Source organism: Capsella rubella, unplaced genomic scaffold (genome assembly GCF_000375325.1).
Source record: "Capsella rubella cultivar Monte Gargano unplaced genomic scaffold, Caprub1_0 scaffold_7, whole genome shotgun sequence".
NCBI lineage: Eukaryota > Viridiplantae > Streptophyta > Magnoliopsida > Brassicales > Brassicaceae > Capsella > Capsella rubella.
This window is the reverse complement of record NW_006238917.1, coordinates 15,777,731-15,804,614: the sequence shown is the minus strand read 5'-3', so window position 1 is coordinate 15,804,614 and position 26,884 is coordinate 15,777,731. Positions and strand designations below refer to the sequence as shown.

The 26,884-nt window shown below is 34.4% G+C and overlaps 6 protein-coding genes across 10 annotated transcripts; 4 read left to right on the top strand and 2 right to left on the bottom strand.

The window, feature by feature from the left end:
- The first annotated feature begins 2,183 nt into the window (after positions 1–2,183).
- On the top strand, positions 2,184–4,889 carry LOC17877718 (cytochrome c1 2, heme protein, mitochondrial). Of its 2 annotated transcripts, none has more exons than XM_023778368.1 (8): positions 2,184–2,285; positions 2,491–2,577; positions 2,881–3,092; positions 3,182–3,461; positions 3,544–3,615; positions 3,704–3,820; positions 3,942–4,007; positions 4,510–4,889. In XM_023778368.1, the coding sequence occupies exons 2-8, from the start codon at positions 2,518–2,520 to the stop codon at positions 4,624–4,626; spliced, it is 924 nt and encodes a 307-aa protein (XP_023634136.1). In that variant the 5' UTR covers positions 2,184–2,285; positions 2,491–2,517; the 3' UTR covers positions 4,627–4,889. The 2 variants fall into 2 exon arrangements, with proteins under 2 accessions (XP_023634136.1, XP_006282682.1); XM_006282620.2 differs by having other exon boundaries at positions 2,194–2,285; positions 2,487–2,577.
- An 87-nt stretch (positions 4,890–4,976) lies between these two features.
- Positions 4,977–6,676, bottom strand: LOC17878034. The gene has a single exon (XM_006282885.2). The coding sequence runs from the start codon at positions 6,440–6,442 to the stop codon at positions 5,198–5,200; it is 1,245 nt and encodes a 414-aa protein (XP_006282947.1). The 5' UTR covers positions 6,443–6,676; the 3' UTR covers positions 4,977–5,197.
- A 730-nt stretch (positions 6,677–7,406) lies between these two features.
- LOC17879809 (sister chromatid cohesion 1 protein 2) lies at positions 7,407–11,762 on the bottom strand. Of its 3 annotated transcripts, none has more exons than XM_023779646.1 (13): positions 11,495–11,762; positions 10,686–10,965; positions 10,569–10,606; positions 10,443–10,489; positions 10,224–10,294; positions 9,381–10,141; positions 9,189–9,300; positions 8,978–9,108; positions 8,319–8,905; positions 8,181–8,217; positions 7,998–8,019; positions 7,778–7,910; positions 7,407–7,677 (listed from the first exon to the last, which is right to left on the bottom strand). In XM_023779646.1, exons 1-13 carry the CDS (start codon positions 11,616–11,618, stop codon positions 7,582–7,584), a joined length of 2,439 nt encoding a protein of 812 aa, XP_023635414.1. In that variant the 5' UTR covers positions 11,619–11,762; the 3' UTR covers positions 7,407–7,581. The 3 variants fall into 3 exon arrangements, with proteins under 3 accessions (XP_023635414.1, XP_006283132.1, XP_023635415.1); XM_006283070.2 differs by having other exon boundaries at positions 8,181–8,214; XM_023779647.1 differs by lacking the exon at positions 11,495–11,762 and having other exon boundaries at positions 9,381–10,106; positions 10,686–10,777.
- Positions 11,763–12,831: 1,069 nt separating this feature from the next.
- Positions 12,832–15,477, top strand: LOC17880209 (uroporphyrinogen-III C-methyltransferase). Of its 2 annotated transcripts, none has more exons than XM_023778991.1 (6): positions 12,832–13,304; positions 13,615–14,166; positions 14,283–14,360; positions 14,451–14,520; positions 14,714–14,991; positions 15,084–15,477. In XM_023778991.1, the coding sequence occupies exons 2-6, from the start codon at positions 13,636–13,638 to the stop codon at positions 15,234–15,236; spliced, it is 1,110 nt and encodes a 369-aa protein (XP_023634759.1). In that variant the 5' UTR covers positions 12,832–13,304; positions 13,615–13,635; the 3' UTR covers positions 15,237–15,477. The 2 variants fall into 2 exon arrangements, with proteins under 2 accessions (XP_023634759.1, XP_023634758.1); XM_023778990.1 differs by having other exon boundaries at positions 12,833–13,261.
- A 3,860-nt stretch (positions 15,478–19,337) lies between these two features.
- Positions 19,338–21,018, top strand: LOC17877971 (uncharacterized protein At3g27210). Its single transcript, XM_006284837.2, has 4 exons — positions 19,338–19,553; positions 19,736–19,852; positions 20,367–20,450; positions 20,547–21,018. Exons 1-4 carry the CDS (start codon positions 19,442–19,444, stop codon positions 20,942–20,944), a joined length of 711 nt encoding a protein of 236 aa, XP_006284899.1. The 5' UTR covers positions 19,338–19,441; the 3' UTR covers positions 20,945–21,018.
- A 1,882-nt stretch (positions 21,019–22,900) lies between these two features.
- LOC17880483 (uridine kinase-like protein 1, chloroplastic) lies at positions 22,901–26,869 on the top strand. The gene is made up of 14 exons (XM_023778672.1): positions 22,901–23,241; positions 23,464–23,555; positions 23,667–23,736; positions 23,871–23,989; positions 24,212–24,308; positions 24,710–24,789; positions 25,083–25,277; positions 25,359–25,442; positions 25,526–25,586; positions 25,792–25,852; positions 26,005–26,098; positions 26,168–26,240; positions 26,331–26,413; positions 26,505–26,869. The coding sequence occupies exons 1-14, from the start codon at positions 23,037–23,039 to the stop codon at positions 26,658–26,660; spliced, it is 1,470 nt and encodes a 489-aa protein (XP_023634440.1). The 5' UTR covers positions 22,901–23,036; the 3' UTR covers positions 26,661–26,869.
- The last annotated feature ends 15 nt before the right edge of the window (positions 26,870–26,884 follow it).

Below are 26,884 nucleotides of genomic sequence, written 5' to 3'. Positions count from 1 at the left end.
ACGATTATATGAAATTTTACATATATTAAAATAATATTTAGTTACATGTAAATGGTGTTATTTATTAAAAAAATATAAACTTATAGGAATGGATACAAGACGAGAACATATAATTCGAAAACAAACATTATCTGAATTATTTCTCGTACAAAAAAACATGATCATATATAATTGTTATGAGACATGGTTATAAAGTTAAATTCACTTTCAACTTTCAAATATAAAACTATGAGTATGATACGGGGACATGTAATTTAAATTGCTAAATTTAATTTCCACTTTCCTATTTATTTCAAATATTAAGACATGATATGACGGGTACAAGAAGATAACGTATACTTTGGATAACAAAACTACAATAAATCCATGTATTAAAAAAATAGAAATACCTAAATCTTTAAAAAACAAAAAGGCTAAAACATGAATCTTTGAATTGAAGAAAGTAATGAGAAATAAAGATGAAACGGAAAGATCAATAAAATTAAAAATCGAACAAGGATTGTGTATGATAGGATTACAGACAGTCAGTGGCGGAGCCAGAAATTTTTATCATAGGGGTCATATATATTTAGTTATATTTATTTATCACACTAATATTAAAATATATATTTAAAGTATAAATTTTTGTTTAAATGGTATAGAAAAAAAAATATTTTTCACAAAAAAACATATACATATATAATTATATCAAGGAAAATATTTTTTTAGTAATTTTTTTTTGTAGACCATTTAAACAAAATTTATATTCCTGCAGTATTTATATATATATACCTGCTGTATTTAATATGTTTCATTTAACAATGAAAACTACATGTAGTTCACCTTTTTTATTTTATATCAGCTGTGTTAAGTACTTTTTATTCTCAAAATATATATTTTTGTCAAAATATTAATTATATTGTACTTAAACATATGTAAGAAAAATTTGGAAAAAACTGTAAGGAAAAAAGAACAAGATGTTTAATGAAAAGAAAAAATCAATGTGTAAGAGATATACAAAATAGTTATTTTTTAAGAAAAAATGAATAAAAAGTGGAAAAGAAATTAATGTTATATAAAATATAGAAATAATGAAGGGGTCAAAGACATGAATAGTCACATAGCATGGTGGTCAATATGAAAAATTTATACTAAAACATCTAATAATATTTGATAGTTCATCTTAATAGTTAAAAAAATTTAAAATTCCATGGGGGTCAACTGACCCCCCTCCTATAACACTACCTCCGCCTCTGCGAATGAAAATGGTGGGAGCATGTGACTTAGATTGATAATTAGATTTTTATTAGTTTGATAAAAATAAATATTTAAACGAGAAATACGGGTATCCCGTCTAAATATTTTACCAAGTTTGTTATAATAAACATTGGCAAATGATTATGTTTTAAAAAGAAACGATTACGGGACAGAAATTTTATGACCGATAGAAGACGGGACGGGACGGTTCAGGACAAGACGGAAAGGGACAGGACGGGTTTTCTATTCTAAACTACACATAAAACAGTTCAAACTAAAGCGAAACCCAAATCCGATTTAACATCTCTAAGCAAACAGTGAAATATTTTGATTAGTTTAGAAAATAAACAAGTAATATCATTTATCATTTTCATTTAAATAATTTTAAAATTATATTATGTAATACAATATCTATATTTTACAACTGTGTGTCTATATATAGTTTATCAAATAAACTCATATAACAAAATTTTACCAAAATAGCATTTACTTAACAAATCGTAATTTTGTAAAAATAACTCCGCACGTACGTGCGGGTCCATCACTAGTAATTCATAAGTAACATTCGGAATACATTCATAAGAAATTTTCATATTTAGATCTTTACCAAGTTATCAACATTTCAAACATATTTCTATACTAGCTACATTAGTTTTTTTGCAATCATAAACTGCAGAAAGAATCTTAAAAGTCAAATAGAAAACAAAACAAAAAAAGAGATATTTTGGCGCTTTTTTTCTACAAAATTTTCAAACTATGAAGTATATCTTTCTTTTGCAAGATTGATTAAAACTTTATTATACTGTTGAATAATACACTACTGATGTTGCTGATATTTTTTGTTGTTGGGTCTATGGATAGGCCTATAATGGGCTTTAATAGATGATGTTAGGCCCATGGCACTTAAAAAATCTGAAAAGTGCTGTGTTTGTATGTCACAGTCGCGTCATCTGGAGACATACATTTCTCTCTGTGTCTGTGGTATCTGTTTACTTCTTCTTCTTCCTCCTTGTGTTCGTCAATCGCCGATCTCGTTGCTTCATTTTCCTGTGAGTTTTCATTTTTTTTTTCTCGTTTCAGCATATCTCATATCCGAATCTGCCATTTCTATATTTCAATTTTTGTTTACTGGATCTTTGGATCTTTATAGAGAATCGATTTTTTTCTAGGGCTTACCTTTTTTTTGTGTGTGGATATTCGTGTATGTGTAATGGCATCAAATGGTTGAGATTCGTCTGTGTTTGTTTCAGCTAGGTTGATTGGTACAAAAGTGTTCATCAAATGGTTGGAGGAGGAGTTATCCGGCAGCTTCTTAGAAGAAAACTTCAATCCCAATCAGTCGTGAGTCTTTTTTTTCCTATGGATTTCTTTTTTTTCTGTTATCTGAGATTTCAGCTTAGGATCTGTTTGAAGAGAGAATCTTAGGATTTGTTTTGGTTCTGTGTATATAAGTCATTGCTCCGAGAGATTCTTATTGAAGAATTGTATCTGGAATCGTTGTGGATATGGAGATTTTGGAATATAAGAACATAGATGTATTGGTTTGTGCTAGAGAGTAGACTTTTGATTCGTTAAGCATATAAAGTACTTGGTCCTGGCCATTTTTTTGTCTTACTTGTTGTTCTGTGTTAAAATCCACCACAGGCAACTCCAGTGTTGTCATGGTTGTCTTCGAAGAAAGCTAATGAAGACGCTGGGTCTGCTGGTGTAAGAGCATTTGCCCTTATGGGTGCTGGTATTACAGGGTTGTTGAGTTTTTCTACAGTTGCATCTGCTGATGAGGCCGAACATGGCTTGGAGTGTCCAAACTACCCTTGGCCACATGAAGGCATTCTTAGCTCATATGACCATGCTTCGTGAGTGTTCAGTTTTATAGATTTGAGCTTTTGTATGTTAACCAATATAAATCACTAATGTCAAAAATTGACAAATCCTTAATGAGCAGGATTCGTCGTGGTCACCAAGTCTATCAGCAAGTCTGTGCATCTTGCCACTCGATGTCTCTGATCTCATACCGAGATTTGGTGGGTGTTGCCTACACTGAGGAAGAGGCAAAGGCAATGGCCGCTGAAATTGAGGTTGTTGATGGACCAAATGATGAGGGTGAAATGTTTACCCGACCTGGTAAACTTAGTGACCGCCTTCCTCAACCATACTCTAATGAATCGGCTGCAAGGTTCGCCAATGGAGGAGCATATCCACCTGATCTAAGTCTTGTTACTAAGGTTTTCTGCTGTTTCACTTAATTGGTTTACTTTTATCGAATTCATCTTCTGTGATCTAAACAGTTTTGTTTGTTTCTGCTAGGCACGTCACAATGGCCAAAACTATGTCTTTGCTTTGTTGACTGGTTACCGTGATCCTCCTGCTGGAATTTCGGTAAATTTCTCTCCTATTTTCGCATCAGACTTCTGATTACAACTTCAAATTGTTGGATGTTAAAAAAGACCCTGTGACAACGGTACAGATCAGAGAGGGGTTACACTACAATCCTTATTTCCCTGGTGGAGCAATCGCTATGCCAAAGATGCTTAATGATGAAGCTGTAGAATATGAAGATGGAACTCCTGCAACAGAAGCACAGGTTTTTTTTCCTCTGCTTAAGAAAAGATTTACAGGCCATAGAGGCATAGAGCTTTATCAAATTTGACCTTTCTTCCAATTAATACTAGTATATAATTTTTCTTTGTTTAAATATGATGCAGATGGGTAAAGATGTTGTATCATTCTTGTCCTGGGCAGCTGAACCAGAAATGGAAGAGAGGAAATTGGTAAATTTTTTGTTTGATCATATGATTCAATTGTTTAAGCAGTCCTTTCCATATATACAAGATTGCAATAGGGGTGTCTATCTGGGTTTGGGTTATTTGTTTGTTCAGATTCAGTTTTAGAAAATTGACACCAAATTAAAACCTCATACTCGCTTAGTATGGATTGGTTTGGTTTTAGATATAGAAAAAGTTCTACCATTTTCGTTGTTCGGATCCTTTGGTTTGTATTAGCGGATTGAATTCCTATAGTTGCATGTTTCTGTTGACCACAACAACGCTATTGTCTTTAGGCTTCTAATCCTAGAGCATCACTAAAACATTTTAGATACTAGTCTGCTATTATGAGACATGACCTTGACTTAGGTATGATCTATAGCGTATAGGTTCTCTTATTAAAAACTGTAATGTTGGCTCGAAACCAACCCAAAAGGAACCTGCTATATTCGGTGATCCAACTCTTTGTGTTTAGATTTCTGTTAACGTTTTTTCTATGTGTGTGCAGATGGGTTTCAAATGGATATTCTTACTATCTTTGGCTCTGCTCCAAGCTGCATATTACAGGAGACTGAAATGGTCAGTACTCAAATCCCGTAAGCTTGTTCTCGACGTCGTAAACTAAACTCCCGTCAAGATCAGCTTTCCTCTGGGTAATAAGTATTGAATCTTGAAAGGGATATAATGGTGAGATCCCGCATTTTGTCTCCAGAGACATGTTTCCGTATTTATCCTTTAGAGAGTCCAATGAGGGGAAAAAGAAGTAAAGTTTTTTGTAACCTCATATTACACAATACACATGATTTTGAGATGATATTATTTCCCTTTTTGTTTGTTTGTCTCCTAAACCGGTCTCGGTTTGTCTTAATAAAAATTGTGGTTTTACAATCTCTCCTCTGTATATCAATGTATCATAACATGATTTTGTAACAATTGGAATTGGATAGAGAATAAATCTGCAGAACAGCCGACAGATAATAAAACTTCTGCATCAGCTTAGATTAATTTTATATTTGTAGGATCTCGATTTTGTATAACTTTGAAAATGTAAGCAAGCAATCGTACAAAGCAAACAAACCATACAGAACAAACATACAGGAATATATATTTCAAAAAATATGATGAGCTCCAAAAAATTTCAATACCTATGAAAAGGTCAAAATCTGAATTCTCCTGATTATAGAAAAAAGGCTCAATCAAATCCTGGCAGGCTTCTGCAGAACAGCCGAGAGATAAACCTCTGCATCATTTTTCTCTCCAACAACCCATTTCAGCTTCTTATACCCAAACCGCTCTATCAAACGCGTAAGAACTCTCTTCTTCTCGTCATTACCGCAATAGAAATTGTCTAACCAGAACAATCCACCGGGTTTCAAGATCCGATCAAGATCAAACATCAAGAACTCCAGTTTCTCGGGTTTACTACTAGCCGCTAAATCCAGTCCGTTAGAAGCATGAATGAGATCGAAAACATTGTCGTAGAACGGTAACCTCTGATCCAAACTCATGAACAACGGAAAAATCCCTCTCGCAGCAACGAATTCGCTGAAAGGAGCACCTATATTCAATGTATTACTGATTATATTCACATTCTTTTCAGCCATCTTAGCAGCAAACGTACCTGATCCGCTGCTAATATCGAACCCGATTCGGACATTCCCATCGCCTAAACTCAAAACATCCTCTATCAAGAAATCAGTCTTCACCTTAACCTTAACAAACCTATCTTTCTCATGACTAGTACCTAGATCAAAGCAACCAACGCAATCCCGGCTCAGTTTCTTACCTTTCAAACATTCGAAACTTTTGCAACCAAGACCACTCCAGTTAACACTATTGTTACTAACAGGTCTCCACAACGAATCAGGAAACAAAGCAAGACCTGGCTTATGTACTGTTTTAGCCAAACAACGACGTCGTGGCAACGGTTCACAAGCCCGGAGAATCAACTTCTGCGCTAAGCTCCAATCATCAGGACATTTGTCAAACACATTATACGACATATACTGAGACAACAAGTCTAGAGACAATTCACAGGTATGTCCAACAGATGCAACCATCTGTGTAATCCCAGTACGAGAATCTTTGCCAAGAGGAAGCTGATGTTGCTGGAGGAACAGTTTAAGCTCTTCGGGAACTTCGGGATGGGAGAGATCGAGAGATTCGTAACCAACCATCTGTTTCTCCATCTGAGAGAGTGTGCGGTGGGAAGAATCGATTTCTCTGAGGATAAGGGAGAGATGCTGAGAAACCAAAGAGACGTTGTTGGAATGAAGAGGATGTGGCGTGTTGGATTGGGAACGAGATGAGAAAGCGTATAGTGCGAAGAGATTTGTAGTGACTACAGAGAATAGCATAAGGAGGTTTATAGCTGATGAAAAGAGTGTTGATCGCTTGAATCTTGCGGTTCCATCGCCAATCTTTAGCGATACAGATCCCATCTCAGAAAACCAAAAACCAAATTTGGAAGTTAATGTCCGAAAGAGATGAGATCCAAATCAGGAAACCAGAACATGAACATATGTTTCCAAAAATCCAAAAATCAATTGACGAAACAATCAATTTCTGGGATTTAGTACAATCAAAAGATGAATCACACAAAAGCTAAAAAGAAGAGAGACCCAACCCAACTCCTCCTCTCTGATTCAGTCGAGAGTGGGAGAAAGTAGACAAGACTGAGGATCGCCGACACAACGGAATTATTATTATAAAGTGATTTTTAATAATTTGTATTCGCTTTTTTCAAATTAATGAAATGGGCTTAAAGATTAAAAAAAGCCCAAAATACATAACAAACGGTCCAATACATCTGTCTTGATCAACTCGTCAAATTGTTTTGGGTTTTGGCCTTTTGGTAACGATATATCAACCTTGTTGTAAAGCACCGTTAACAGTAAGATCCTCTACGTAGTCTAGTTGTCTACAAAGGTACGTAATATGCAATCACGATACGCTCCAACCTTGTTGATGATGATGATGATGATGTTACGGGCCTTTGGTGGATTTGAAATTGAACCTACTCAGACCCAATAAGTATATGGGCTTTTCTAACCAACCAAGAAGATTTTGTCATTAGCATTGTGTAAATCTTTATATCCCGCATGTTCTACTTTTTTTCAAGAAGAGGACACTTTAGTTTATATTGTGTTGAACAAAAATACCAGATAGAGAAGCTCATGAAGAAAACTAAACTGACTCCACTGAATCAAAAATCAAAATGTAATGCAGATTTGGAGAGTTGGCTGTAGGCAATGGATATTATGAAGTGGAAGGGTATGGCCTAATAACATGTCCATCTTTCAAATTCCACTCCACAGACCTTTATTGGCACTAACTCAGGTTTCGGATCGTGACAAGAGAAGTAGTTTAAAGGTCGGATTTAGACTACATTGCCTCAAGCTCGAAGATACTTAAAAACATACTTACTTTAGATCGTCAATCATTCATACTAATAAATTAACTTGAAAGAACAAAGCAAAACTAGCTATTTTGTTAAAAGATACTAAAAGCTAAAAAACATTAGCCTGAAACCTAACTGAAGAACTCTGAGGAATCTAAGTGAAGAAAGTAGCCATTTTTTTCAGCAAGCTTCTTGTTGTCTACTGAGCGGTGTGAGAAGAACATCACCATATGGATGATCTTGCTTCACTTCCAAGTACCCTTTGGTCTTCAACACCTGCAAAATCAATTTCGGAGAGTTCTCCTATCTTAAATTTTTCATGGAGACAGGTATAAATAGAGGAAAATATGAGACTGTGATATTTCTTTTGACATACCAAAGTCTCATAGAAGAGTCTTGCGCTTTCCTTCTGTATTCTTCCTCTACACAGCTGCAACAAACTCACCTTCTCTTCTTCTTCTCTTTCCCTCTGCTCCATAAAAGTCTTTTCCAAGAATTTCGCCACATTCCTATAAAATCTAGAGTCAGGAAACCAGGATAATCATCTAAATGTAGGCAAATCAGAGAGGTTGATATCGTAAGTGTGAGTTTGTAACCTTGTTCTTGCTGACCATGTCTCTGCAAATCAAAATATCCATAGTAAGACGACATCACGATGATCACACACAACAAACAAACATTTAGACAAGATTTGGTCCTAACATATGTAGTGTATATTTTGAATTTTTGATTGTTGGAAACTTTTCACTCGAAAGCTTTCAAAATCTTCTTAGTTTTACCTTGTTGCAAGTCCTGTCTGTCATCTGCATTAACCTGCTGAAGCAGAAACAAAAAATCAATGCCTTGTAATTAAATACGATAGGCTAAAAGAACTATAAAAGCTTTCCTTCTGCTACTCTGATGCAGCATAGCAGTACCTCGTCGTTCATTAAAATTGTATCAAGATCTCTGTTTTCCACACGATACACAGACGGGTGCTCATTCAAAGAAGTGAAGGGACTTGCAGGTCTGGTTTCTTTATAATAGGTCTTAGGGTCCTTGAAATATCTTGTCGACATTGATTCCCTCAGCGGCGTTTCAGGTGCAATCTCTACTTGCTCTGACGTCCTCACTGGTGTTTCTGGAGCAAGCTCTGTGTGCTCTGATGTCCTCACTGGTGTTTCTGGAGCAATAACTGAATGCTTCACTGGCGTCTCAAGGATATTTTCTGTTTGATGAGCATTTCCAGAAGCTATGGAACAAGCTTCCATCTCAACTGAAACCTCGTTAATATTTCCTACTGTCACTCTCAGCCCAGAAAGAGCAGCAGCCTGAGGTGTCTCCATAATTTCTTGAGCATTCTGAGTCTGATCAGAAGATAAAATATCCCCAGGAACTCTAATGGAGCCACGAGAAATTTTTTCCGTACGTCTGGCAATTTTAGCTTCTTCAGGAAACCCTGTGGTAGCCCAGTTTTTAAGCTTGATAGGCTGACAAAAAAGCGACTGGAGTTCCACAGAACCATCTGTGGGATTACGGCAATCAGTAAACACAGGAATACACATCTATATAAAGCTAATTATGAGGTTTTACTTACACTGAATCAAAGGGTCCAAGAAACTTCGTACAGCAAAACGTTTAGTTCTCCTCTCAGGATAGTCAGTATGAGATACATTTCTCCGTTTCAAAAGCAATTTACTTGAGTCCTCTATCATTTCCCTCATAACTCTACAATAACAGAAATGCCAAGTATTACACACTTGTATGGAACTCTGCAGATGAATAGATTTACAAAATAGTTCTCTTACTTGTTCGGAATAATCACTTCATCATCTATCAGACATTTTCTCTTCCGTGAAACCCGAGAAGACTCCTTTGCAGCCGGTGTAGGAATGATCGAGAACTGGGGGCTTGTTTCCCCTGTATTTCAAAGTATAGGTTAACACGTTAAAATCATAGCTAAGTATATTTTCTGAAGCTTATTTCTAAAAAACGTGCACCTCCTGATTTTTTCAACTGCGAAGGTGTTTTGGGAGTGACAGCAACTGGAATATCTATTGCATCAAACCCTCTACTGGGGTCTTTCGAAACAGTCATGTCAGAGAGAAAATCTTTCTCAGAACCATTGAGATTTACTTCAGGAGTCTCAGATAGCTCTTTATGAGACCCATGAAACAACTCAAAGTTCGGCATTTCCGCTTCATTACTGCCTCGACATTTCTCTATGCCTTCTGGCAAGTCTCTGCAACCAGTCACAGATACTGGTTCTGGTTCTTCAAGCGTACTTATCGCCGGGATCTCTTTCTCCCTATCAATGCTTGTGGCAGTAGAAGGTTGCTCCTCAATCCTGTGAATCGCTTCAGGACTTTCACATTCAGAAAGAAGGGACCCGCTATGCTGCATCTTTCCGCAACATGTTTCCACTGAGGTTTTCTTCGATTCTGAATTCTCTGCGTGCCCATCTCTGTGTAGATTATCTCTTGAGAGTTCACGAGGATCCACTAGTCTCTGCACAATGGTACATATGGCTTCTCTAACTGTATGTTCTTCTTGAGTTTTTATTATATCTTCGGACATTTGCGGTTCCACAAGTATTTCATCTGATTCTGGATCCTCCCTATGCCTAGATGCATTCTGATTATCTCTGGATGATTCTAATGATTCATCCAGTGGCTCCACTTCAACGACTTTGACTGATGCTTCTTCAGTAGTATCTCTGACATATTCTGCATCCATGTCCATATCATGAGCGAAACTCTCACTGCAACAACATTTTTAACCACAGAAAGTTGGGATTGTGTCTGTTGATTACATGTATAGAACCAAAAAAATATCGTACTCACTGCTTGGATTCATTCTGATTGGCAGAGAAAGTTTCATGAAACGTAAACATGAGGTCCTCATCCATGTCAAACTACAACACCACAAAGCATTACGTTCATAACATGTATAATAACGAAATTACTGGAATAAAAATCAAGAAATAATGTCAACATACGTTGTAGTAAAACCAAACAGTTAGACAGTCAGTAATCTATAAGGTGAGAACTGAGAAGCCATACCCTTTCCATCGAGTACATGTCCATCCTCTCTGTTTCCTGACTTCCATCTGATTTATCGCAGAGAAGTGATATTAGTACATGAACAATAATGAGGTTCACTTCAAACGACTTTAGTAGTTAAATTACCTTTAAGTGTAATATCTTCCTGCGGCTTAACATTTCCACTGAGAAAGAAGAAACAAAAAGTGAGACAACGAAAAAAGTCTCTGAAAGATACATTCTGTATAGGAATAACAAGCATACCCATGAAAATCTTCCAGAATCCCAAGATCTAATTCAAAAGCATCTAGTTCGAAGCTCCTAGGCAAAACAATGGAAAAACACCCAGCAGATGCAGGCAATGGCACGGCTGTCTCCTCTCTGTTCCTCTCCTTAGCCACAAACTCCTTTACACCGATCAACGCTTTGTTGCAGTCATCGAACAAAAAGTCCACCTTCTTGGAATATATCCTTACAACACCCAAAAGAAGATACGCTAAAACTCTGTATGTCAACGCATCTAACTCCTTTTGCAAGATCTCATCTGTGCTTCCAACAGAAACCCAGAAGAATTAGATAACATAAACGGCTATGAAGTAATCAATATTCTTGAAATTTCAAATGTTATCGAACAAAATTCCATCTTCTCTAGGATATAAGGAATTTAGAGACCAAGCGAACTAAATGTTAGACAAAAAATTCATCAGCATTTTGATACGCAAAAAAGATACTTTTGTTCAAGCAGATGTATACCAGAGATTCAGAGTCTAAAAGCGTCTGTAAAAAATACCACTGAGCACAATCTCTGAGGTTCATTCACGCATTTTATCAAACAACTGATGAACAAAATACAACAAACATAAAAAAAAACCCCAAAAAACAGTGATCTTTAAATTGACGCTTCAATTGATAGAAACAAAACCCTAAAATTTGCTATTTCAGGTAAAATTTCCACTATAAAGCTACAAACTTTCACCCAAATCAATCACATTATTCCAAGTCTACTCTACACCTTGAAATCACCGGAGAAGAATTAAAGGAAGAAGAAGAAGAATGTGAAGAAGGAGACAAACCAACGGAGGAAGGTATATGAGTGGCTTTGACTTGAGCTTTCTTAAGCTTTTTGAAGAAATACGCAGCGACCCAAATAGCTCCTAAAGGTCCTTTTCTCGATACGAGACATTGCGAGTAAAACATTGTGCTCTTTTGATCCCTTTTACTACACTCCCAGATTCTGGGTTTATTAGACTAAAAAGGTTGGTTTTTTAAATTAAGAGAGAGTGCTCAGAGTCAGAGGCTTCGTCTATACTGAAGCGAGGGAGAGACAAGAAGAAATCGAGTAGAACAAAAAGGAAACGGTCAAGCGGTGTACGAAACAAGCTTCTTCAAAACCGAGACAAAACACTTTTCTTAATTTTAAAATTTTAATTTAATCTTCATGTTAAGTCACGCTTAATCTGTTTTTTTTTTTGTTTCAATTCATTTCAAATATTTTTTTTTTATAATAAAACCTATATTGAAAAGTTATACTATTTTTTAGGAAATTGAAAATGTACATAAATTTTAGGTGTCTTTATAAGTCATAAATCTAAATCTTCCTAATTAGACGGTGACTACAAAATCACACCTTCTTAAATTATGCATTCCCTTTTATGTATAGTAGAATTCTTTTTTTTTATTTTTAATATCTATTGTGGATCCCTAAATTTTCATTAATTTGGACTAAAAAATATTATATATATACAAGCTAAAATAGGTAAAAGAAAACCTTTTGTTATAATTAAGCGACAAAGCTAACAATTGAAATACAATAATGCTGATTAGAAAAAGAAGATTATTTGTGATGTGAAAATTATAAATACCACTAATATCGTATTTACCTTTTTTGTAGATCCTAAAAAATTAGAAGTAAATAGTAAATATAATAAAACACAGTGAGACTAGACTAGAGAGGATAATAACGACTAGTTTTTGATCGAAATGTGAGCTGCCTGGTCACTTTTAATAGTACATCGCATCGTAAACAGCGTTTTCAAACGTTTCTTTTCTTTTTTACCGCGGTCGGGTCATTTTGTATTAACACGTGTTCAGTTAAAAGTCTACGTGGCGTTGAAGTGACATCGACGAATCCACGATCATTGATCCGACGTGGCAATGCAGGTTTTAAATGGTGGGCTTTGATGCCCAATAGGCAATAGGCAATAGAGATCTCAAATATATCTCCCGACGACCAAAACTAATAAACCATTTAAAGCCCAATAAAGGCCCAATTAGTCAATAGTCCTGTAAACACACAAATCTCTCCGTCTCTCTCAGTCAATAGGCCCAATTAGTTATATAAGACCCTGAGATTTGTTATTTTCTCTTCATCGTTATAGCCCACGGCTTGAGTTCGGAGAGAAGGGAGTCCCAACTCCCAAGTCCCCTTGAAAGCATCAAAGGGTTAAGTAACCTTTTCGAAGAGAAGTGTCCTTTCGTCTTCAGAAAAAAGTATGAAAATATTTCCTACAAATACTAGACTAAAAATAATGTCACCAACACACAACACAAATACATAAATCTACATGTGCATATTTGCCAAAAGCACACAAGTTGGTGTCAACGCTCACTTTTTTTGTGCCTAGAGGCGTGTGTGTGCTCATTGTTGAATCTTCCCCATTCTCCTCATCCAAATTCCGACACATCTCTCTCTAGCCGCCATTACAAAATCCCCTGCAGTTTACAAAAACTCACTCTTTCTGGTCCGATCTCTTCCTGTCGCTCGCAAATTTCTGATCTTTAATTCACAGTTTCTTCTCTTCTGTGCTCGGAATCTCTAATCGCCGGCTTCCAGCTCCAGGGTGAGATTACTTTATGTGCTTTGCTCTGCTTCGGAACTTTAAGTTATGTTTCTTTTCTCTGCCCAGGTTCGGTTTTTGAGCTGCGTTGATGTTTTACTTTGAGACTGAGACTGAGACTGAGACTTCTCTTTTAGCTCTTTTCTTTCCTTTCTGAATCTGTTATTGAACTCTTTGTCAGAATCAATAGTACCCAGATCGTAGTTCTGTCAATTTCATCTGTCCTTTTGTACCAATTTAAGGAATATTTTTGTCATAATTACATTTGGGTTTGTTTATGATGATGTTGATGTTTTAATGATGTTGATATGATGATGATGATGATGATGCTAATGATGGATCTAAATCTTGTGCAGGCTTGTGTTGTTGGTTATTGAATGGCTCTTGTCCAGAGGATTCCACTTTCCTCCTCTAGTGTTCGGAATTGGCAACTAGCCAGGACCAATTTGAGTCCTGTTTGTTGTTTACATTACAATACTGCATCTTCTTCTTCGCCATTTACAGAGAAGCACTCAGTGGAGAGATACCAGAGGGATCAATGGCTGTACAAGGCTGTTGAACCCACGCCACCATCAAATCCATCTCCATCGCCGTTTGAAGATGAAGTCTTTGTTAGGGAAAACGACATTGCAACGCAGCTGCCTGAGCTGAAGAAGCTCTTGGCTGTGCTTAGAGAGAAGAGAGTTAAAGGCTGCAAAGGTGGTGATTGTGGACCGGGAGATGTGTATCTTGTGGGGACAGGACCAGGAGATCCTGAGCTTTTGACTCTTAAAGCTGTCAGAGTTATTCAAAGTGCCGATCTTTTGCTTTACGACAGACTTGTCTCTAATGATGTCTTGGAGTTGGTTGCTCCTGATGCTAGACTTCTTTATGTCGGCAAAACTGCTGGTTATCATAGCAGAACTCAGGTAACGCCGAAGTACTTGTTTTGATTGCTTAGCCAGATCATATTGTTACTGATACGATCATTGTTTTATGAATTGGTTGCTTAGTAGTAGTATTAAGCCTTTTGATGTTGTTACAGGAGGAGATTCATGAACTACTCCTAAGTTTTGCTGAAGCTGGTGCCACTGTTGTCAGGCTTAAAGGTGGAGATCCTTTGGTAAGCTTTTATCTGCTTCTCATATTCTTTCTAATTTCTTGTATGGCTCCTTTTTATAATGTGTTTGCTACTTCTATTTGGATATTTTAGGTCTTTGGACGGGGCGGGGAAGAAATGGACTTTCTGCAACAACAAGGGATTCGAGTTCAAGTTATCCCAGGTAATGTTGTAATTCTTGTCACTCTTTTCCAATTTACCATATCAGATTTCATTTCTCTAAGTAACAGCTTGGATATGTTTGATTTGAGTTGCACTTCTCTGATCAATGTGGATATTACATTCTTTGGGAACTCAAATGATTGTGGTGACTGAACTGGTTATATCTTACGGGAAGTTTGCGGTTATGGTTGCAGGGATTACTGCGGCATCGGGGATAGCAGCAGAGTTGGGGATTCCGTTAACACATCGAGGTGTTGCAACAAGTGTGAGGTTCCTCACTGGTCATTCTAGGAAAGGAGGGACGGACCCTTTGTTTGTTGCAGAGAATGCAGCTGACCCGGATACAACACTTGTCGTTTATATGGGTTTGGGAACTTTACCTTCTCTTGCACAAAAACTGATGGACCATGGTCTCCCGTCTGATACACCAGCTGTTGCGGTTGAACGTGGAACCACTCCTCTACAGCGTACAGTAAGCAACCAAATGATACTCTCTTCTCTGTGATTTTTTCCAGCGCGTCTGTTACTAGAGTGAGTTTTCAAGGCTTTGGGGATATTGTGCAGGTTTTTGCTGAGCTTAAAGATTTTGCAACTGAGATTCAGTCAGCTGGATTGGTGTCACCAACGCTCATCATCATAGGGAAAGTCGTCGAGCTCTCGCCTTTATGGCCGCATTGCACGAAAGAATCGTCCTCCTGCCTTGTAGAGAGCCGTTAGATGCTTCTGTTGACATTACGGTTAAATTTTAGGAGCTATGAAGGTTGAGAGATGTAATAATCAAAAAGGACGGCTGATATATTCTTATGTCCATGTCCTTCGATTAATTTGGGCAATGCCAGTATCATTTACAAGCCTCAAACAGAGCCAATATAATGTTGGGGTAAAATTTAGGAAAAGCTAAGTTTCGACCCAATTGTCCACTAATTTTTGGGAAGAAAAAGATTAGAGAATAGGCCAACTACAAGATCACATTTCATAATCACAGTTTACACATTCTCTACTTCATTAAAATAAGGTTAACATTGTTCTCTAAGAACCTAATACAGTAAAACCTCTATAAATTAATAATATTGGGACCATAAGATTTTATTAATTTATAGTGATATTAATTTATCTCTATAAATTAATATCTATTTTATAGTGTAAATTAATAATTATTAATAACTAGTAGTATTTTTAAGGAAATTGTTAAGAATATAATTTGGGATAATCTTACAAAAACAAAAATAAATTTCAAATATTATAGAAAAATTCACTTATACATATGATATACATAAATTTCAAATTTATGATTAATAACCTCAATTTTCATATTTTAACATCCTATAAAACTAAAAAATATGAATATGATGTATATCTAGAAATTTAAAACAGAAAATAAAATTTGGTTATTTTATGACATATTATGAAGTATATTACAAGAGTATAGTATACAATATAACATAATTTTTTTTTATAAAGATGACCGGTAGAAGAAACTCATTTTACAAAAACCTAAAGCATACATTAATATATATATAGTAATTATTAATTTGTGATATTATTGGGACTATATTTTACATGGAGATTTCAAAAAAATTATTATCTTATCGAATTTCGTTCATTTTTACACTGGTCCAACTTGGGACCAGCAAAATTTATTAATTTATAGTGATTATTAATTTATAGAGTATTAATATATAGAGGTTTTATTGTAGGTAGAACAACAAAGCTGGAAATGTAAGAAAATGACCAGAAAGCTACAAATATGAAATCAAACTTGAAGTTATCAAGTCCAAAAGAGCAAAAGATGCAGTCTTTTAAGGCCAAAAGGTAGAATCGAAGCTTCATATATCCCTCATGGTTTATAATTTTTGGTAATAGAAAGAGGTTGAGTGAAATCAAAAGGGGATTAGATAGAAATATTATTAAATGGGATTTATTCCTTAGTTAATTAAACGACGAAGACAACAAAGGTTAAAAACTTAAACATAGCTAAACCAGCTAAACCAAAAGAAATAAGTAATTAAACAGAGAACATTAAACTAATACGACTAAGCACAAATCCTAATTATGGCCATTCTTCTTCTCTGTCTAGCCACCGATCTTCTTCTCTTCCTCCTCCTCCTTCTTCATCTTCTTCTCCTCCTCCTTCTCCTCCTTCTTCATCTTCTTCTCCTCGTTCTCCTCTTCTTCTTTCTTCTTCCTTGCCTCTTCTTCATCAGCTTGATCTATAAGATCCCACAGTTTCATACTCACAACTTTGGATCCTTCAAAGTTAAACGAAATATCTTTTCTCCCCAACCAAACTTCTACTCTCTGCCATCAGATATCCCAAACATCAATAGGGTACCCACCTCTATCTTTTCTCCAAGCAGATACTCAGGATCCAGCTTTCCCATGGAACAGTGGCTGTATCCATTCTACTCCTTCTGACTCACGTAGTGGTTGAACCTCTTATCTTCTGGAAGTATGAGAGTCTTCACAATCTCAAAGAACTACTGAGCAAACTTCGTTACCTCCTTCTCGGCTTCCTCATCTTCCTTGTGTGATTCCTTGTTTGATTTCTCTTCCTCAGCCACTTCACTCACTTCATCTTGCTTTTTTCCTCAACCACTTCACTCACTTCATCTTGCTTCTTTTCCTCAGCCCCTTCACTCACTTCAAATAGGATTAGGACTCTTACTGCCTTTCACTATCAAAACTTGGCCTTCGAGACAACCCAAATTACAAGTTTTACAAATTTTGTGCAAAAATATCATATCTCATCACTCTCTCTTTGTTCTTTCCATTGCAGATTCTCTTATCAATCATACTGGGGAGGAAAGTTGTTCTACTAGAGTTTATTATTGTAGAGGTTGTTTAGGCAAAAAGAGAACAAAGCTGTGGGTGGGATATATATACTTTCGTTGACATTGTCTTTTATTATTTGGATTGTGATAATAAACTTACTTCTCGAACATATCTTTCTCGAAGCTTCTTCTATCTTATACTTCCAATTTATTCTCTTTAACCTCCACAAGGTTGGTGAATGTTAAACATGAAAAGTGAACACATACAATTTATGTTGTAATGAAGCCACATATTTATGCATGGTTTTTTGTTTTTTTCTATGTGGATCTTCAACTTCTTAATACACATCATTTTTACCTTTCTATCTGATAGATTATTAATATATGAAAATGAGGAATGTAATTTATATATCTTCCTTACGAAAAATTCTTTGACAGTTTTTATAATATATAGTTTCAAATAGTCTACATATTAAATAACCTCGAAACTACAAAATTACATCAACTAAATATTAATTTTAAGCACATCAAAATTATATATACTCATACTTTTCTTAAAGTTTAAATTGATATGATAAAATAATTAAAATAAATCTGTTTATAATTTGAAGTATTGTTTCAATAAATAAAACAAAAAAAAATTATATATAAATTACTATATACGTAATTGATTTTTGTAAGCCATATATATATGTATATGGGAAATGAACCACATAATTTGGGGTTAGTCAAAACTCAAAATATATAAAATAGTTTAGGGATTTTATGGGTTTTAAAATTAGGAGAATATTTATCTTTATTTAATTCAAAACAGATACATAACCCCACTGTTAAATACTTAAATTTGCTTGTCTGGGTCAAAGGAGTTGTATTATGGCAATGATTTTTACAAAGTTTGGTATTTAAAAATAAGTTAAAAATTTAATGAAAAGTTGGTGTTTTTTTAGTTTTTTTTTTATGTGTAATATTTTTACAAAGTTTGGTATTTTAAAATAAACTTAAATTTAATGAAAAAGATTGGTTTTCTTGTGTGTATACAATTAAACGGTGTGTATATTTTTTGTGCGTAGATGATCACTGAAGAATGTAATTGAGCAGTAAGAATATGTTCTTACTTATCAGAGACCTCTTCAAAAGAACGACTACTAAAGATCACCAAGCAAGTAAGCGAATCTCCATAGGACAATCAATGACATTCTTAGTTTTCGAATCAACGCATATACCACACACACAAGGAACCAACATATTCAAAATTTTAAATAATAAATTTATATATTTTCTAAATTGAATAAAATATTTTAAAAATGAGTAATTAAGATTTGTATTATATTTGAAAATGTATAAATATTTTTAAAATGAATAAAATATTTTAAAAATGATTAGTTAAGATTTGTATTATGTTTTTAAAATGTATAAATATTTTTTGAATAAATATTATGAAAATGAATATTTAAGATTTGTATTTTGTTTTTAAAATGTATAAATTTTTTAAAATGAATAAATAGTTTTAAAATGAATAATTAAGATGTGTATCATGTTTTAAAAATGTATATATATATATATATATATATATATATATATATATATAGACATCTATATTGGACATCTCCATTGGATGGGTAATCACTTAAGAGTATCTAAAAAAATTAAATTTACATAAAATCTAATAATTAATTGTTTTAGACATTCTTGATGAGTGTCACCATTAAACATGCTCTTACTCTCTTATCAATTTCACAATCGAACAGAGTAAAAGTAAACAAACTAGTAATTAGGAAATGTCTTACCAAACAAAGTCAACTTAACGTTATAGAGACTTGTTCTATATAACAACCACGTCATTCCAAAAAGAAGACATTAAACGCACGAGACCAACGTGAAGTGAAACAATAGCAACATCGTGTCTTTGAGCCACGTGATAAAGGCTGATTGGGTTCCATAATATATTCATAATACGACCCACAACAACGTTTCTTCGACTAAGTTTTGATGAATCATTGGCCGGCCAAATCTCTTACAACATGCGTGCGAGGCAATACGTGTCAACGTCAGTTTTCACGAGGAAATCAAATCTTTTACAAAGTTTTTGCGTTTTTAATCGATCCCTTAAAATCAGAACGTGTGCGTCCGTGAGTCGTGAAGTTACCCACTATGATGAGCAACGACTCATCTCCGGTGAATCATTCACCGGAGACGGCTGAGGAGAACGGTGGGGTTATTGAAAAACCAAGTGTTCTGTCTTCCTCGACTAAGAGAATTTCTGGTATTAATATTTATTTTTGTTATTGGATTTACTTATATCGACCTAACGAGGGATCATGTAGGGATTCTAAGAAATAATCAAAAACATGTAAAATAATTTATGTGTTATGTAACGAAATACTTATATAACGATTTCGTATGAATGCGTGTGTATATATGAATTTATTCATATTGTATTCTCAGAATCGCCGGTAAAGGAGAATTTAGCTCCGGCGGATACTTCAACGATGGTGGATAATGGTTTAAGTGCTCATCAAGTGAAACCTCGTTGGTCGTTTTCTTCTTCTAAGAGAAGCTTTGGTACTTGTTTTCACAATTTTTTTTTGTTTTTTTGGTTGGTTTATTTTTAGTTTAACTGAGCTTTGTAGTAAAACGATCGATATTGAGCTCCTTGTAGTAAAACAATTATGATCAGATCATCTTCTTTATTGGATTTAATCTCATCATTGGCTTTTGTTCCCCGTCAAAATAGAGAGATTTTAGGTGTTTCCTAATTGGATTTGTTTAAATAATGGCTGCTGAAAATAGTGATTCAATAATGAGTTCTAAGTTCAATAATGACTCCTAAAAATAGTCTTGAAATAATGAGTTCTATAAAATTAGAATTGTTTTTTTGCAGGTTAATTGGAGATTTATATCCCTTAAAAAACAAAAACAAAAAAGCGATTTTATTAAGAAAAAATTGGAGAATTCATAGTTAAAGATTTTAAGAGTGATTTATTTTTGGGACAAATAAAGACTGATTTCTTATACTTGGTGTTCTTTTTTCTTTTTAATGAAGTCTTGAAATATGTAAGTTGTTCCAATGTGACAGGGAGTAGTAAAGATGATACCTTTTATGAATCACATCAATGGCTGCAATCTGATTCTGAAGACGATTTCTACAGCGTTCATGGCGGTTTGTTACATTCAATTACACTCTGATATAACTTTGGTTGATATCTTTATCTAAACTTAACTTAATTAAGATTTGAGATTTGGTTTATGCATGTAGATTTTACTCCATCACTTGGTAACACTCCAAAGTGTAGTTTCTCTGAGAAACTTCCTCGCTTTCACAACCCTTTATTTGAAGCAGAGAAGCCTCGAGTATCATTTTCGCATTCTCCAGCACCGCGGAGGAAGAAATTAGCCGAACTTTTTAGAGATAGTATAAGAGAAGAACGAGAGTATATTTTGGAAGAATACTCATCGGAAAACCAAAGTGAAAAGAGTAAAAAATCATCAAGTGATCACTCTAATGAGCTCAAGGTCATTGAAAATTCTGTAAAAGAAAAAAAGATTCTTAAGTCTTTGAATTATCATCATCGATGTCTTCCGAGATTCCCGTCTTTTAAAGGAAGTTTAATGGAGAAGAGAAAGAAGAAGAAGAAAAAAATTCATGTGAAATGAGATTGAAAATTTGGATGCTTTATTATGAAAAATCTATAAACTTTCACCTGGAAATTTGGTAATTTTTACTTGTTATTTGTTGATTTATGTGATGAGAAATAAGCAATGATTTAGAAGAAGAGAACCCTATTTACGATCTAGTAAAATGTAGTTTGTGGATAATTTGGTAATGACATTGAAAACCTGTTTCTAAGTTGGTATATTAAACTAAAAATCTAAAATTATTCAGTACTGCAAATGCTCAAAAAAACGTTTTTTGATTTCAAATCGTTTTTAAAAACGCTATGACACAAAAAAAAATTTGTAATTAAATTTTAGAAAGATATATGTACAATCGCAACACACCTACTTAGCCCAAAAAAAAAATCTAAAATATATGTTATATCTAAAATATATATATATATATATAAAACCATAGATAAATTTTAAGATAACTATAATTGAAAATTTTAACAAAACATTTATCATATGTATTCATATACCAGAAAAAGCCTGTCCTACATTTGTTTATTTTGGTCTCAGCTACATTTTCTGATAACAAGTGGGGGGCTTTGATTGGTAAAAAAGTGGAATATCCTTTATTATTTATTTTATTTTCACGTGCCCATTATAATTCCTTCTTATTTGTTATTTTTTTCATTGAATTATCATCTCCACATATTTTCTTATTTATTTGTATCACATCTATCTTAACATTTTTGAAGTACATTTTATACTAAAATCTATTTTGGCTTATAACCTTTTATTTTGTAATATTTGCATAATCAAACTCTTGCCATTTGAATAAATAACAAAACTTAAAAGTAAATTTTGTAATTAAATCACAAGCAAATCCCAAAATTGGAAACCAAATATTTATTACATAAAATTTTTTCCTAAAATCCCTCTCTAATAAACCGAATCTCTCTCCAATATATTTATATAATCTTATGTGTTTTAAATTTATATTATTACATAAAATATGTTTATAATAAAAATACAAATTTTTTTTCACACATTTTGCAATTTAAAATTTTGAAAAACGGACGTAGTTAACTCAATCAATAAAGAAAAGAATATATGTATAACCTTTACATAAGATATAAAATTTTAGATAATAGTTCAAAACCTTTATAAATAATATGTTTACAACTACAAATGAGCATGAACTTTGATTTCACAAGTATCCAAATTAAAACTTTTATTAGCTTAATCCGGTTCTTTATTTAAGGAAAATAAAAATTTTAAAAAGTTTCAGAATATTATAAATTTTAATTTTTAACAAGTTTAAAATGTGATAAATATTAAAACTTTAAAAAGCTGAAAATTCTGATATTTTATTTAATTTTTATAGAATATTAAAATAATGAAAAATATTTAAACTCAACAAAAATTAAAAGTATTACTAATATTTTAACTCTACAAATATTTAAAATATAATAATATTGGACATAATATGCTTGAACGGGTTTTAGTTTACATAAATATGATTATATTTTTCTGCGGGTTGTCTATATTTAAAATCTTTTACGGGTTAAGTTAAAATATAATTTTTTATTTACAACAAAATTGTCTCGCGATGTACAGCGGGTTTACCAGATATATCTATGAATTTACTTATAATACAAATTTATAAAATTATATTAAATTAAATAAAATAAACATATACAAACCTAAATTATATAAATCAACTACGAAAATGATCATATATTAAATTATGGACCCGTGGTGTACCACGTGGTAAATCCTAGTTGTCAAAAGAATATAAATAGAAATTTATATGCCTAAAATAACACAATCCTGTATTTAAAATAATATTCCTAAAATCCTAAATCCTAAATATAAGTACACAAACATTATTATAAAATATAAATTTATAAGTCTTAATTAACATAACATATATAATATTGATTTATCCCTAAATGGCTAAATCCCCAAACTATAAAGTACAAAAACATTATTAAGAGGGAAGTGAGACAAAAGGTTTGATATTTGCTGCGTTGAACAGATTCGTTTTGTCACTTTTGTCAGTCTTCACTTCGGTTCTGATTCGACAAACGCTTTGGTTCTTCGCCGGTAACAAAATCCATATTCCGCGACCATCGGAATTTCAATGCCGGAGGATTCTTCTTCGATAGACTACGCGATGGAGAAGGCATCAGGGCCTCACTTCTCCGGTCTTCGTTTCGACGGCCTTCACTCTTCTTCTCCACCCAATTCCTCCGTCGTCTCTTCCCTTTCTCACCTCCGATCAGCTGTTTCTTCTTCCTCTCCTGCTTCTTCTGATTCCGACGCTCCCAAACAGCCCTTCATTATCGGTGATTTTCCCAAACTACGTTGTTTAGGTTTTTATAATCAAATTTGGGTAATTGGGTTCTGTCTCTCTCGATTTTGGGAGTTTCTACTGCATTGATTTCGTTTAAATCTAGGGTTTTGATTGTAGAACCTTTGACTATGGTAGCATTTTGTGCTTTCATGGTTCAATCTATAAGATTATCGATATTTGCATAAAGTTCAGTTCTTTATTTGCCTTTTGACAGGGGTTACTGGTGGTACGGCTTCTGGCAAAACTACGGTCTGTGATATGATAATCCAGCAACTTCATGACCATCGTGTTGTTCTAGTTAATCAGGTTTTGGTTCTATTGCTTCAATCTTGTTCTCAGTGTTCCAGTTTCTTCTGTATTGGTTTGGCTGAGATTCACATCATTATAGTTTGAATTAATGTTATTTTGTTGATTTAGGATTCCTTTTACCGTGGTTTGACATCTGAGGAGTTGCAGCGTGTGCAAGAGTACAACTTTGATCATCCAGGTAAACTTAACTTAAATGGGGTTTTCTTGAATTTTCTCACTCTTTGTATTTTGGCCTAAGCTAAGACTAGTGAGGACTAACATATTGGTAGCATTTGGTTAATCTGTCACCTTCTATTTTTGTTCCTTTTGCAGATGCCTTTGACACTGAGCAGCTTTTGCATTGTGCTGAGACTCTCAAGAGTGGGCAACCCTATCAAGTTCCAATCTACGACTTTAAAACCCATCAACGTAGATCTGATACTTTTCGTCAGGTTCATACTCTTGTTTCCAAGATCATTATGTGGTTTTTGCCTAAAGCTGCGTCTCCCATTACTATACCCCCATTTGATCTGATTCTCCTATAATTCTGGCTTTTGATCTGTTTCTCTTTTTACTTAACGTGCTTGTTAGCACCTCTTCGAGTTTGATCCTGTGTTGCAGTTGATGACAGTTATTTATATATCATATTAATATCTTTTGGGACCCTATGTCAGGTCAATGCTTCTGATGTTATTATTTTGGAAGGGATTCTAATCTTCCATGATTCACGAGTTCGGAATCTGATGAATATGAAGATCTTTGTTGACACAGGTAATGACCAACGTTATCTTCAGTTCAATCAACTGCTATGTCTTTTCGTTTCCCCAAAGCATGCATATATCCTGCGCTACTCATCGTCTTTCACTCTTTTTACAACCATTACTTATTAGTTTTGTATACTGGGAAATGATATTGTAATCAAAGTTGACCATCTCCTGTTCTGTAGCTGATGCCTTGATAGGTTCTGTACTTCTCTAGCTGATGCCTTGTAATCAAAGCATTTGCTCATATTGTAATCAATGTTGACCATCCTATAGTTTAGTGTTCTATATCATCCTTTAAGCACTGAATATAGAAAAAATGCTTTTTATTTTTAAAGCTACTGAATTTGTCAAATTAGAATCTATTTCACATTTTTATAGTCCTCATCTTAAGCTATTAAATGGTTTCAGATGCTGATGTAAGGCTTGCTCGCAGAATCAGGCGTGACATAGTTGAGAGGGGTAGGGATGTCAATTCTGTGCTTGAACAGGTTAGTCCTCTTTTTGATATATGCTGTAGGATTGGTCTGCATAATTTTATCTAACCTAGTTAGGTGGCTTTATTATATCTGTGAAATCGGGACCTGGCTAACAATAACACATGGAAATTCTGCTCTATTTAGCTACTCTGATTTTTTTCTTACTTTTCTGCTGTTATTTTTCCAGAGAACTCTATATGTTCTTGTTCCATCCTTTGAGATGGTCCTACGTAAAATATCTATTTCAATCTTCTGAGCTTCCCTTGTGTTCAACTTTCGTCTGAGGATCTTATGTTGATTTGCAGTATGCAAAATTTGTGAAGCCGGCATTTGATGACTTTGTGCTTCCCACGAAGAAATATGCTGATGTTATCATACCTCGAGGAGGTGATAATCATGTTGCTGTCGATTTGATTACGCAACATATCCACACAAAACTTGGGCAGCATGATCTCTGCAAAATCTACCCAAATGTTTATGTTATCCAGTCAACATTTCAGGTATTTTCTTTCTTTTTCCCTCGTTGATACTTGATTTTGATGGTATGTGTTTGTATAATCACTAGAGGATCATGATTGTAGATAAGAGGCATGCATACACTTATTCGGGAGAAGGACATATCAAAGCATGATTTTGTGTTTTATTCAGATCGACTCATCCGTCTGGTATTTCTCTGCCTTATGTCTTCTCTTTCAACGCCACTCAGCTTTCAGGCTTTCTTATGTTAACTATATCGGTTTAATTTCAGGTCGTGGAGCATGGTCTTGGTCATTTGCCATTCACTGAGAAACAAGTAGTTACTCCTACAGGTATGAGAAGATAATGCACGAGCTGTAACAACACTGTACACTTTCTTATAGGTCGTGGATTTAGAATTTAGTTTTTTGTGCCTCGTGGAAACCAAAATGAAAACCTCACTTCCCGAGACAATTAGTACCACCTTTACCAATACCACATAGATTATTTAGAGTTAGCTGATTCAACTAGTTAAACTTCTTATCTTTTCCACTCCAGGAGCTGTATATACTGGTGTTGATTTCTGCAAGAAACTTTGTGGGGTCTCAATTATTAGAAGGTGAGCATTTGTAAGGTATTGTATTTGGTTAAGTGTGAGATGATAAGATGCTGATTCTTCCAACTGTTTTACGTGATGGAAGGCATAAGTTACTTGGTTGCGATTAAATTATCTATCCTAAGAGTTTTCTGTTTTGTATGTCTTTTACCTAGTGGTGAAAGCATGGAAAATGCATTACGCGCTTGCTGCAAAGGAATTAAAATAGGGAAGATCCTCATCCACCGTGATGGCGACAATGGAAAACAGGTCTGCTAATTAATATTCTGCTCTTTTCATAAACAAGAATTTTAACGTTTCTCTTCTCTTCTAAATCAGCTTATTTATGAGAAGCTTCCTCACGACATCTCTGAACGCCATGTCCTGCTTCTAGATCCTGTCTTAGCCACAGGTACCTGTCTCTTTACGTATATATATTGTAGTCTTGCTGATGGATTTTTGTTTCTCTGAATCTATCTCGTGATATTGCTTGTTCTGAAAGGTAACTCTGCAAATCAAGCCATTGAATTACTCGTACAGAAAGGAGTTCCTGAATCTCACATTATATTCCTCAACCTTATCTCGGTGAGTGTATTAAGCTAAGATCAATCTTTCTCCCTCCCTCCATGAATATAGAAGCTGATCTCTCTCTCTTCCTGGCCTTGATTTCTGACAGGCGCCGGAGGGAATCCACTGTGTATGCAAACGTTTTCCAGCATTGAAGATAGTGACGTCTGAAATAGACCAGTGTCTGAACCAAGAGTTCCGAGTTATACCGGGCTTAGGCGAGTTTGGCGATCGTTACTTCGGCACCGACGATGAAGACCTGTAGTCACCACTCAACACTGTGACCGGTTGGACCAAAAAAACAGACGCATTGGTTGTCCTATTAGCCTAAATTTATGACTAGAGACACCAGAGGAACTTGTATTTCTCGTCTTAAAAGAACCTTCATAAGCTTGTGCCATTAATATTTATGTCTCTCTTATGATTTTTGAATTGAATTGAAAGAGAAATTGAATTTATGATTATTTTAGATTATTGATTTGGACCATC